The sequence below is a fragment of the Arachis stenosperma genome, chromosome 3 (assembly GCF_014773155.1).
Source record: "Arachis stenosperma cultivar V10309 chromosome 3, arast.V10309.gnm1.PFL2, whole genome shotgun sequence".
Taxonomy (NCBI): Eukaryota; Viridiplantae; Streptophyta; class Magnoliopsida; order Fabales; family Fabaceae; genus Arachis; species Arachis stenosperma.
Genome location: NC_080379.1, coordinates 33,134,395 through 33,147,086, shown reverse-complemented (window position 1 = coordinate 33,147,086; position 12,692 = coordinate 33,134,395). Strand labels below are relative to the sequence as shown.

The following is a 12,692-nucleotide window of genomic DNA, read 5'->3' as shown; positions in this document are numbered from 1 at the left end:
GATCATTTTAAAGAAATATTACACACCTTTTTTTGAATTTTGGGTCTGCTCCATCTAGCCTTTGCCTTCTGTTTAGCCACTCTTCTCCTTTGAGCAATTTCTTCATTCTGTTGTTGGAGGATCGCCATGATGTCGTCTTCTTCATTATATAGTTCTGCTCCTGACTCCTTCGCTAGTTCCCAGCTCTTTTTTTTCTCCATCAGCTGCTCATCCAGTCTTGAATACTCATTGTCACTTGCTTCATCATCCTTTGCATGCTCTATGTCCCCGACACTGTCTTCATCATCACCGTAATCTTCTTCGTCATTAGGTACCGGTAAATTTCTGTCTTGAGTCGCTTCAACTCCTGTCTCTATATTAATAACCTCCTGATAAACTCGACCATTTCTTTCAGAATCATCGCAAATACGGTCCCTGCCGTGATGCCCGTGTTCCACCTTCCCGTTTCCTTGTGTCCCTTCAGCCCCTCCCACATTTTTTGTCATTTTGCAACTCCCCTTCAGCGCTACATCTCTTCCGCTTCCAACCTTCATACCCTTATTATCATCGGTCAATCCTTGCATACCAACCAAGGTATGTGGTTCGTATTCCTGTTGGAACACCTGCGCCGTCAGCCTTCCTTCACCATCGTGTTAAATTTGCCAACCTTCGTTCCAGCTTGGTCCTCTTCCAACCTCCAATCGGCCATCACCCAGCTTGGGTGAATGTTCATCACCGGCGTCCTCATGGGATTCTGCTCCAATACACGAGCTTGGACATGCAACCTTGAGGCCACTGCTAGAAGATTGCGTGTCCCACAATGCGAGCCGCCTCCCGGGTCACGGGACTCCAAGCTTGCAGAAGCGGGCACGTCTCCAATGTCCAGGGATCTCTAGGCCCGACCCGATTTCCTTTCACCTGGCCCCTTGATGGAAACCTTAAGCCCATATTGCTTAGTTCCCTTGGAGATTGGGTCTTCATGGCCCATATTGCTTATGTTCCTGCCGTTCGTGAGCTTATTATATGGACCAAGCATTTTATTCCTTCCATTCTCCTTAGCTAGCCCATTTGGATTACAAAAATACTCCCATGAGACCGTTTGTTCAGACCCCGCCTCATTATTCTCCGCATATCCCCCTGAATCGGCTACTCCTTCAATACCATCATTATTAGATTGATATGTTACCAATTTCAATTGATTGAGACTTAAATATTCATAACTCTACTCGTTCAAATAAATTTCTGAATTTACTATTCTATCCTCATCTTCAACCTCCTTCCGCCGTCTCTCCATTATCACCTCTGCTGCCTGATCTGAACCTTTTGTTGAAAATACTGTCCTGTCTGACCATGTAGCTACATCATCACCAACCCTTGCAACAACATCTTCTGGTGTTCACATCTGACCGCATCTTCTCTTACAGTTTCCATCTGACATTTCTCTCCATATGTTTCGCATCCTACCTCTTTTACTAGAACATCAAAGCCACTAGTACCTATTGTAATGTGAACCTATTCATTGATCACATCCATCACACAAGTATTAATTTGTACTCGGCCGATACTAAAGGAACTGCACGATTCTGTCACATTATCGCACTCAACCACCTCGCCCCATTGGCTCCATATTATTCTGAACGTGTCCACGCACCACGTATGTAATGGCACCCCGAAACACTCCAGCCACACTCTTCGAGTTTCACTTTTCTCTGACTCGTTCCACCTCCATACATTGTGAAATAATTGCAGAAGGCTATTCATTTTGAAAGTGTAAGTCTCTTCTGCATTCAACAGACTATCAAAAGTCAACAGAGCTTTATATGCTTCCAATTCACGGACCTGAATAACTTGGGAAAAGTTCTTGGCAACTGAATCCTCAGCTACCTAAAGTCAATCGCCTTCGTCGATCCACCTACTAGGCTTTTTTATAGCCAGTCCAAATTTTCTTTTGCCACAGCCACCTCCACCTTCTTCGTCCACCCATTCCCATGCGGGTCCTGGACTGTTTTCTCCTTTGCCAATTCTTTAGAGGAGATAGTTGGGATTTTCCGGTTTGCTTCTCTTTCTAGTGGCCTCTGACGATCCGTGGCAGTTTTATTGTCACCCCGTGGCTGCACTTTGTCCGTGCTCTTTACCTCAGACACTCTCCTGTATTTAGCTTCCTCTACGAAGATGACCTTGCCTCTCACCCTCATTCGATTCATTTCTGTTATAGCTTTCAAGGCTCCTCCTTTCGTTGTGTACCGTATGAACGCAAAGATGTAAAGACTACCACTCTTCTGTTTTCTCGATAGGTATATGTCATTTATGTGACCAGCCCAACTAAAGAGTTGAAACAGTTCTCTCTTTGATATGTCCTCTGAAAGATTATCTACGAAGATTGAGAAGGAATCATTCTCCAAACATCGATACTCTTTTCGATTCCAAACTCTAGGATCTTTGACCTGACCTATTGCTCTATCCCTCCCAGTGTTTTCCACCCACTCACTCTCTCTCTCTCATTCTCTCTTTTGATAATTATATTCTTTTTAAATAAAATAAAAAATTATGTTGACACTCATTTTTAATGATATTTAAAAATTATCAGTATTTTTTATTTGACTCACTTTTTTATTTATATATAAAAGGAATTTAAGTTCATCTTTTTTTTAATCTTTTCTTAGTAGATTAAAAAGACATAAAAATATAACTTGGAACAAATTTGTGTTAGCTCCACATCCATTGAATTTTAATGAATTAACAAATTGTTACGGACTATGAAGGGTCCAGCCTAACTAATCGTCAGGTCGGGGCACCACCCCTGACCCAGGCCCAAGCCACCCCTCACCACAGGATGAATCCGACGGGTCAGCTCCTTCTAATACCTGACCCGGGATCCGCCCGACTTATCATCCGTATAACCTAAGTCATCGGACGGGTCAGCATCCCCGGGCAGCACCCGAACACCTGACCCGAAGTCCGGGATGACCTGCTCCTCCCACATGGGTTAGGACAGCTCATAGAAGTTTCCTGGTCAGTGGACTAGGTCACTCATGGGCCCGCCCAGCACAGTATATAAGGGAAAAGGTCAGCTCTCCCCCCAAGGTATGTGACACTTTTACCTAATTCGGCTATCACCTCGTACGGATACTGACTTGATCGTCGGAGTGTCCTTGCAGGTGGCCACCCCTTCTCATTCCACCTATGGCGTCTCCCATTCATCCCCTTGCCTTCCTTCCACGCCAGCTCAGGGTCTCTCTACCTCACCTTCCCGTCATCACCCGACCCGTGGAGTACCCGACATCTTCAGGTGACGAACATTGGTGCCGTCTGTGGGAACCCTGGAGTAGGCATGGAGCGACTTCCCACGTCGGAGGAGCTTCACGAAGGAGGAGGGGCCCACCAGAGCAGCGCGAGTTCAATGGCTCGCGCTGTCGAGCACCCGTGATCCTCCGTCCAACCTAACCAACAAATCTACACCAAAACCATCGAAAGACGTCCCTTCGGTGGGACTGGAGCCGATAGCACTAAGATCATGCAAGAACTCAGACACAAAGTATAAAACCTCGAACGGGAGCTGACAGCGAGAAGCCGATCTAACGAGGACGTCAGCCACTCCCACGGCGACGCTAGTCGATCCTGCACACGCACCCGCTCCCCCTCCCGAAGACACGAGAGCCGAGAAAGGAGTGCAATAAAGTGTTACGAGGCACACACGCAGGCGACCTCTCGACCTCGCCAAGGTAGGTCCGAAAGCCACGGGGAGTCCCAAAGAGGGAAAGCCAAGAAACAACAGGAACCCATCATCATGTGGGCCACTCCTTTCCACCCCTCGATCCTCAAGGTTCGGCTTCCGAAGAATTTCGACAAGCCAACGGACATGAGGAACGATGGGGCTAAGGATCCCCTGGAGCACCTCACAGCTTTCGAAGCAAGAATGAATTTGGAAGGAGTAGGCGACGCGATCAGATGCCGTGCATTCCCAGTGAGGCTGGCCGGCCCAGCAATCTGATGGTTCAACGCACTCCCACAAGGATCCATCACGACCTTTACGGACATCTCCCAAAGCTTCTTAGCTCGTTTCGCGACACGTATAGCCAAGGCAAAGCACCCAATTAACTTACTAGGGGTCACCCAAAAACCCGGGGAGCTGACCAGGAAGTTCCTGGACAGATTTAACAACAAATGCTTGGAAATCGATGGCCTAACAGACTCAGTCGCTAGTCTCTGCCTAATGAACGGCCTGCTAAACAAGGACTTTAGAAAGCACCTCACTACCAAGCCTGTCTGGTCCATGCAGGAAATTCAAAGCGTGGCCAAGGAATACATCATTGATGAAGAGGTCAGTCAGGTCGTGGCCACCAATAAACGGCAGCTCCCTAACCCTTCAGCTCGGCAGGCCCCCCAGGTCGATAGGTATAAGGAGGCTCCCAGGAATGGAACCCCAGCAAAGCAGCATAAACAACCCCCACGAGTGGGAAGGTTCACAAATTACATGCCACTCACGGCGCCTATAGTGGAAGTTTACCAGCAAATTACGGATAAGAGAATCCTATCCAGACGCAGACCATTGAAAGAGAGAACAGGAGCCAACAAAAGCCTGTACTGTGATTATCACAAGGGTTTCGGTCACAAGACCCAAGGCTGTTTCGACCTCAAAGATGCCTTAGAGCAGGCCATAAGGGAAGGAAAGTTAAGTGAGTTCTCCTAGCTTATTCGGGAACTGAGGAGACGAGAACGGGAGTGCTCAGAAGAAGATTGTAGCCAGACCGTCAAGGCTAGGCAAGAGCCCATGGGGAATGCCGATAACCCCCAACTTTTGTAGTAAACATTGTGGTCGGACGTGATACCCCCCAAATCCAAATCAGCAGCAATGAAGGATACCCGGATTCTCTCTATTTCGACAGGAGGTACCACCACCCCAAACGAAGCACCTCCTATGATATCTTTTGGCTGGTTTCACGACCTCCTTGAGAACCCCCCATGGTGATCACGACAATGGTTGAGACCGGGTTGGTCAGGCAAATCCTCGTTGATACTGGAGCTGACTCCAACATCCTATTCAAAAACGTGTTTGACGCCATGGGACTCAGGGAGTCCGACCTTAAGAGTCACCAACACGGTGTCACGGGGCTAGGCGACAACTACATAAAGCCCGACGGGATGATTTCATTCCCAATCTGCCTTGGAGCTGGTGACGCCAGGAGGTCAGTTATGGCGGACTTCGTAGTCCTCAGAGACTCCATGGCCTATAACATCATTTTAGAAAGAAAAACCATCAACGAATTCTCAGATGTGATATGCATTAAATTCCTAACAATGAAGTTCGTGACGAACAAGGGAACTGTTGGCTCCATTAGGGAAGATTTGGAAGCGGCAGTCGCATGCGACAATGCCAGTCTCTCCCTAAGGAAAGAGTCCAAGAAGGCGGCCGGCGTATTCCTGGCAAACCTGGATGTAAGGATGGAAGACAAGCCAAGGCCAGAACCAGAAGGTGACATGGAGAAATTCCAGATAGGGAAGTCGGCAGAACAGTTTACCTTCGTAAACAAAAATTTGCCCCATGAACTCAAAGGCCCCCTTATGGAGGTCGTAAGGGCAAAAGGCTACCTCTTCGCATGGACGCCATCGGACATGCCAAGCTTAGTGACATGCGAAATTGTGAACTATACTTTTTCACAACTCTCATAATCCCTGGTAATGGCTCCAAAAACTTGGTGCGCTCAATACCATGGCATTACACAACTTCGCACGACTAACCAGCAAGTGCACTGGGTCGTCCAAGTAATAAACCTTACGTGAGTAAGGGTCGATCCCACGGAGATTGTTAGTATTGAAGCAAGCTATGGTCATCTTGTAAATCTTAGTCAGGTAAACTCAGATGTATATGGTGATGAACGAAAATAACATAAAAGATAAAGATAGTGTTACTTATGTATATCATTGGTGTAAGAGCTTCAGACAAGTGTATGAAGATGCCTTCCCTTCCGTCTCTCTGCTTTCCTACTGTCTTCATCCAACCCTTCTTACTCCTTTCCATGGCAAGCTCGTATAGGGTCTCACTGTTGTCAGCAGCTACCTCCCATCCTCGCAGTGAAAGCTAATGCTCAATACTCTGTCACAGTACGGCCAATCACCGGTTCGGTTCCCTCCCCTACCGGAATAGAATAACTCTTTTGCGTCTGTCACGAACGCCCAGTAGGTTACAGGTTTGAAGCACGTCACAGTCATTCAATCATTGAATCCTACTCAGAATACCACAGACAAGGTTAGACCTTCCGGATTCTCTTGAATGCTGCCATCAGTTCTTGCCTATACCACGAAGACTCTGATCTCACGGAATGGTTGGCTCGTTTGTCAGGCGAGCACTCGGTTGTCAGGCGATCAACCATGCATCGTGCAATCAGGAATCCAAGAGATATTCACTAAGCCTCAGATGCTTGTAGAACAAGAATGGTTGTCAATCACCTTGTTCATGGGTGAGAATGGTGATGGGCGTCAATCATCACCTTCATCATGTTGAAGAACAAGTGATATCTTGGACAAAGAACAAGCGGAATTTGAATGGAAGAACAATAGTAATTGCATTAATACTCGAGGTACAGCAGAGCTCCACACCTTAATCTATGGTGTGTAGAAACTCCACCGTTGAAAATACATAAGCATAAGGTCTAGGCATGGCCGAATGGCCAGCCTCCCAATGATCTAAGAACTAAAATGTTCAAAGATGATCTAGAGATCTAAAAGTGATCAAAAGATTTCTATACAATAGTAAAAGGTCCTACTTATAAGAAACTAGTAGCCTAGGGTGTACAGAAATGAGTAAATGACATAAAAATCCTTTTCCGGGCCCACTTGGTGTGTGCTTGGGCTGAGCAATGAAGCAATTTCGTGTAGAGACTCTTCTTGGAGTTAAACGCCAGCTTTGGTGCCAGTTTGGGCGTTTAACTCCCATTTGGGTGCCAGTTCCAGCGTTTAACGCTGGGATTTCTTGAGGTGACTTTGAACGCCGGTTTGGGCCATCAAATCTTGGGCAAAGTATGGACTATTATATATGCTGGAAAGCCCAGGATGTCTACTTTCCAACGCCGTTGAGAGCGCGCCAATTGGGCTTCTGTAGCTCCAGAAAATCCACTTTGAGTGCAGGGAGGTCAGAATCCAACAGCATCTGCAGTCCTTTTGAGTCTCAGAATCAGATTTTTGCTCAGGTCCCTCAATTTCAGCCAGAAAATACCTGAAATCACAGAAAAACACACAAACTCATAGTAAAGTCCAGAAAAGTGAATTTTAACTAAAAACTAATAAAAATATACTAAAAACTAACTATATCATATCAAAAACATACTAAAAACAATGCCAAAAAGTATACAAATTATCCGCTCATCACAACACCAAACTTAAATTGTTGCTTGTCCTCAAGCAACTGAAAATCAAATAAGATAAAAAGAAGAGAATATGCAATGAATTCCAAAAACATCTGTGAAGATCAGTATTAATTAGATGAGCGGGGCTTTTAACTTTTTGTTTCTGAATAGTTTTGGCATCTCACTCTATCCTTTGAAATCCAGAATGGTTGGCTTCTTTAGGAACTTAGAATTCAGATAGTGTTAATGATTCTCTTAGTAAAGTATGATGATTCTTGAACATAGCTATTTATTGAGTCTTGGCTGTGGCCCAAAGCACTCTGTCTTCCAGTATTACCACCGGATACATACATGCCACAGACACATAATTGGGTGAACCTTTTCAGATTGTGACTCAGCTTTGCTAAAGTCCCCAATTAGAGGTGTCCAGGGTTCTTAAGCACACTCTTATTTGCCTTGGATCACAACTTTATTCTTTCTTTTTCTCTTTCTTTTTTTTTCGATTTTTTTTTTCGTTTTTTTTTTTGAAATGCTTTTTCTTGCTTCAAGAATCATTTTATTGATTTTTCAGATCCTCAGTAACATGTCTCCTTTTTCATCATTCTTTCAAGAGCCAACATTCATGAACCACAAATTCAAAAGACATATGCACTGTTTAAGCATACATTCAGAGAACAAAAATATTGCCACCACATCAAAATAATTAAACTATTATAAAATTCAAAATTCATGCAATTCTTTCTTTTATCAATTAGGCACGTTTTTATTGAAGAAAGGTGATGGATTCATAGGACATTCATAACTTTAAGGCATAGACACTAAGACACTAATGATCACAAGACACAAACATGGATAGACATAAGCATTAAAATTCGAAAAACAGAAGAACAATAACAAGGAAATCAAAGAACGGGTCCACCTTAGTGATGGCGGCTCTTTCTTGCTTTTGAAGATCCTATGGAGTGCTTGAGCTCCTCAATGTCTCTTCCTTGTCTTTGTTGCTCCTCCCTCATGATTCTTTGATCTTCTCTAATTTCATGAAGGATGATGGAGTGTTCTTGATGCTCCACCCTCAGTTGTCCCATGTTGGAACTTAGTTCTCCTAGGGAGGTGTTTAGTTGCTCCCAATAGTTTTGTGGAGGAAAATTCATCCCTTGAGGAATCTCAGGGATCTCATGATGAGTGAGATCTCTTGTGTACTCCATCCTTTTCTTGGTGATGGGCTTGTCCTCATCAATGGGAATGTCTCCCTCTATGTCAACTCCAACTGAATAACAGAGGTGACAAATGAGATGAGGAAAGGCTAACCTTGCCAAGGTGGAGGTCTTGTCCGCCACCTTATAGAGTTCTTGGGCTATAACCTCATGAACCTCTATTTCTTCTCCAATCATGATACTATGGATCATGATGGCCCGGTCTATGGTAACTTCGGACCGGTTGCTAGTGGGGATGATTGAGCGTTGTATGAACTCTAACCATCCTCTAGCCACGGGCTTGAGGTCATGCCTTCTCAATTGAACCGGCTTTCCTCTTGAGTCTTGCCTCCATTGTGCGCCCTCTTCACATATGGTTGTGAGGACTTGGTCCAACCTTTGATCAAAGTTGACCTTTCTAGTGTAAGGATGCTCATCTCCTTGCATCATAGGCAAGTTGAACGCCACCCTCACACTCTCCGGACTAAAATCCAAGTATTTCCCCCGAACCATAGTGAGATAATTCTTTGGATTCGGGTTCACACTTTGGTCATGGTTCTTGGTGATCCATGCATTGGCATAGAACTCTTGAACCATCAAGATTCCGACTTGTTGAATGGGGTTGGTAAGAACTTCCCAACCTCTTCTTCGGATCTCATGGCGGATCTCCGGGTATTCACCCTTTTTAAGTGAAAAGGGGACTTCGGGGGTCACTTTCTTCAAGGCCACAACTTCATAGAAGTGGTCTTGATGCACCCTTGAGAGGAATCTATCCATCTCCCATGACTCGGAGGTGGAAGCTTTTGCCTTTCCTTTCCTCTTTCTAGAGGTTTCTCCGGCCTTGGATGCCATAAATGGTTATGGAAAAACGAAAAAGCAACGCTTTTACCACACCAAACTTAAAATGTTTGCTCGTCCTCGAGCAAAAGAAGAAAGAAGGGAGTAGAAGAAGAAGAAATGAAGAAGAGGGAAATGGTGGTGTATTCGGCCAAAGAGGGGGAAGAAAGGGTGTTTAGGTTGTGTGAAAATGAAGAGTTGAAGAAGGGTATTTATAGGAGAGAGGGGGGTAAAGGTTCGGCCATTAGGGTGGGTTTGGGAGGGAAAGTGGTTTGAATTTGAAGGGTGAGGTTGGTGGGGTTTTATGAAGGATGGATGTGAGTGGTGAAGAGAAAGATGGGATTTGATAGGTGAGGGGTTTTTGGGGAAAAGGTGTTGAGGTGATTGGTGAATGGGGGAAGAAGAGAGAGAGTGATGGTAGGGTCCTGTGGGGTCCACAGATCCTGTAGTGTCAAGGAAAAGTCATCCCTGCACCAAATGTTGCTCAAAATCACGTTTTGAGCTATTTCTGGCGTTAAACACCGGGCTGGTGCCCATTCCTGGCATTTAACGCCAGGTTCTTGCCCTTTACTGGCGTTTAACGCCAGTCTGGTGCCCCTTTCTGGCGTTAAACGCCCAGAATGGTGCCAGACTGGGCGTTAAACGCCCAGCAGCTAGCATTACTGGCGTTTGAACGCCAGCTTCTTCTCCTCCAGGGTGTGCTGTTTTTCTTCCTGTTTTTCATTCTGTTTTTGCTTTTTTTCATTGTTTTTGTGACTTCTTATGATCATCAACCTACAAAAAAGATAAAATAACAAAAGAAAATAATTAATTATAAAACATTGGGTTGCCTCCCAACAAGCGCTTCTTTAATGTCATTAGCTTGACAGAGGGCTCTCATGGAGCCTCAGAAATGCTCAGAACCGTGTTGAAACCTCCCAACACCAAACTTAGAGTTTGAATGTGGGGTTTCAACACCAAACTTAGAGTTTGGTTGTAGCCTCCCAACACCAAACTTGGAGTTTGACTGTGGGGGCTCTGTTTGGCTCTGTTTTGAGAGAAGCTCTTCATGCTTCCTCTCCATGATGACAGAGGGATATCCTTGGGCCTTAAACACCAAGGATTTTTCATTCACTTGAATGATTAACTCTCCTCTATCAACATCAATCACAGCCTTTGCTGTGGCTAGGAAGGGTCTGCCAAGGATGATGGATTCATCCATGCACTTCCCAGTCTCTAGGACTATGAAATCAGTAGGAATGTAATGGTCTTCAATCTTCACCAAAACATTCTCTACAAGTCCATGAGCTTGTTTTCTTGAATTGTCTGCCATCTCTAATGAGATTCTTGCAGCTTGCACCTCAAAAATCCCTAATTTCTCCATTACAGAGAGGGGCATGAGGTTTACACTTGACCCTAAGTCACACAAGGCCTTCTTGAAGGTCATGGTGCCTATGGTACAAGGTATAGAAAACTTTCCAGGATCCTGCCTCTTTTGAGGCAGTTTCTGCCTAGACAAGTCATCCAGTTCTTTGGTAAGCAAGGGTGGTTTATCTTCCCAAGTCTCATTTCCAAATAACTTGTCATTCAGTTTCATGATTGCTCCAAGGTATTTAGCAACTTGCTCTTCAGTGACATACTCATCCTCTTCAGAGGAAGAATACTCATCAGAGCTCATGAATGGCAGAAGTAAGTCCAATGGAATCTCTATGGTCTCAATTTGAGCCTCAGATTCCCATTGTTCCTCATTGGGGAACTCATTGGAGGTTAGTGCACGCCCACTGGGGTCTTCCTCAGTGGCGTCCTCCTCCTCTCTTTCCTCCCAGAATTCGGCCATGTTAATGGCTTTGCACTCTCCTTTTGGATTTTCTTCTGTATTACTTGGGAGAGTGCTAGGAGGGAGTTCAGTAACTTTCTTGCTCAGCTGACCCACTTGTCCTTCCAAATTTCTGATGGAGGACCTTGTTTCATTCATGAAACTTTGAGTGGTCTTTATTAGATCAGAGACCATTGTTGCTAAGTCAGAAGTACTCTGCTTAGAACTCTCTGTCTGTTGCTGAGAAGATGATGGAAAAGGCTTGCCATTGCTAAACCTGTTTCTTCCACCATTATTGTTATTGAAACCTTGTTGAGGTCTCTCTTGATTCTTCCATGAGAGATTTGGGTGATTTCTCCATGAAGAATTATAGGTGTTTCCATAGGGTTCTCCTAGGTAATTCACCTCTTCCATTGAAGGGTTCTCAGGATCATAAGCTTCTTCCTCAGATGAAGCATCCTTAGTACTGTTTGGTGCATTTTGCATTCCAGACAGACTTTGAGAAATCAAATTGACTTGTTGAGTCAATATCTTGTTCTGAGCCAATATGGCATTCAGAGTGTCAATCTCAAGAACTCCTTTCTTCTGACTAGTCCCATTGTTCACAGGGTTTCTTTCAGAAGTGTACATGAATTGGTTATTTGCAACCATTTCAATCAGCTCTTGAGCTTCTGCAGGCGTCTTCTTCAGATGAAGAGATCCTCCTGCAGAGTTATCCAGAGACATCTTGGATAGTTCAGAGAGACCATCATAGAAAATACCTATGATGCTCCATTCAGAGAGCATGTCAGAAGGACATCTTCTGATTAATTGTTTGTATCTTTCCCAAGCTTCATAGAGGGATTCTCCATCCTTCTGTCTGAAGGTTTGGACTTCCACTCTAAGCTTACTCCATCTTTGTGGTGGAAAGAACTTTGCCAAGAAGGCATTGACTAGCTTTTCCCAAGAGTCCAGGCTTTCCTTAGGTTGAGAATCCAACCATATTCTAGCTCTGTCTCTTACAGCAAAAGGGAATAGCATCAGTCTATAGACCTCAGGGTTAACCCCATCAGTCTTGACTGTGTCACAGATTTGCAAGAATTCAGCTAAAAACTGATGAGGATCTTCCATTGGAAGTCCATGGAACTTGCAATTCTGTTGCATTAGAGAAACTAATTGAGGCTTAAGCTCAAAGTTGTTTGCTCCAATGGCAGGGATAGAGATGCTTCTCCCATAGAAATCAGGAGTAGGTGCAGTAAAGTCACCCAGCACCTTCCTTGCATTGTTGGCATTGTTGTTGTTTTCGGCTGCCATGGGTTCTTCTTCCTTGAAGAATTCGGTCAGGTCCTCTAAAGAGAGTTGTGCTTTAGCTTCTCTTAGCTTTCGCTTCAAGGTTCTCTCAGGTTCAGGGTCAGCTTCAACAAGAATGCCTTTGTCTCTGCTTCTGCTCATATGAAAGAGAAGAGAAAAAGAAAATGTGGAATCCTCTATGTCACAGTATAGAGATTCCTTGAAATGTCAGAGGAAAAGAAAAATAGAAGAAAGAAGTAGAAAATTCGAACTTAT

At 44.6% G+C, this 12,692-nt stretch overlaps 1 protein-coding gene and 1 non-coding gene across 2 annotated transcripts; one reads left to right on the top strand and one right to left on the bottom strand.

Annotated features, from left to right (window-relative positions):
• Positions 1-1,904: 1,904 nt before the first annotated feature.
• On the bottom strand, positions 1,905-3,180 carry LOC130965847 (uncharacterized). The gene is made up of 2 exons (XM_057890609.1): positions 3,081-3,180; positions 1,905-2,350 (listed from the first exon to the last, which is right to left on the bottom strand). The coding sequence occupies exons 1-2, from the start codon at positions 3,178-3,180 to the stop codon at positions 1,905-1,907; spliced, it is 546 nt and encodes a 181-aa protein (XP_057746592.1).
• Positions 3,181-11,931: 8,751 nt separating this feature from the next.
• Positions 11,932-12,035, top strand: LOC130971579 (small nucleolar RNA R71). Its single transcript, XR_009082791.1, has one exon. It is a non-coding gene; the product is annotated as a small nucleolar RNA R71 (small nucleolar RNA).
• Positions 12,036-12,692: the final 657 nt, after the last annotated feature.

What these genes read in the sequence shown, in the direction of transcription:
- LOC130965847 (XM_057890609.1), bottom strand. Translation starts at nt 3,180, where the DNA reads ATGAATGGGAGACGCCATAGGTGGAATGAGAAGGGGTGGCCACCTGCA. An exon ending in CGAGGTGATAGCCGAATTAG is followed by an intron (nt 2,351 to 3,080) that starts GTAAAAGTGTCA and finishes CAATCTTCGTAG; the next exon opens with ATAATCTTTCAGAGGACATA.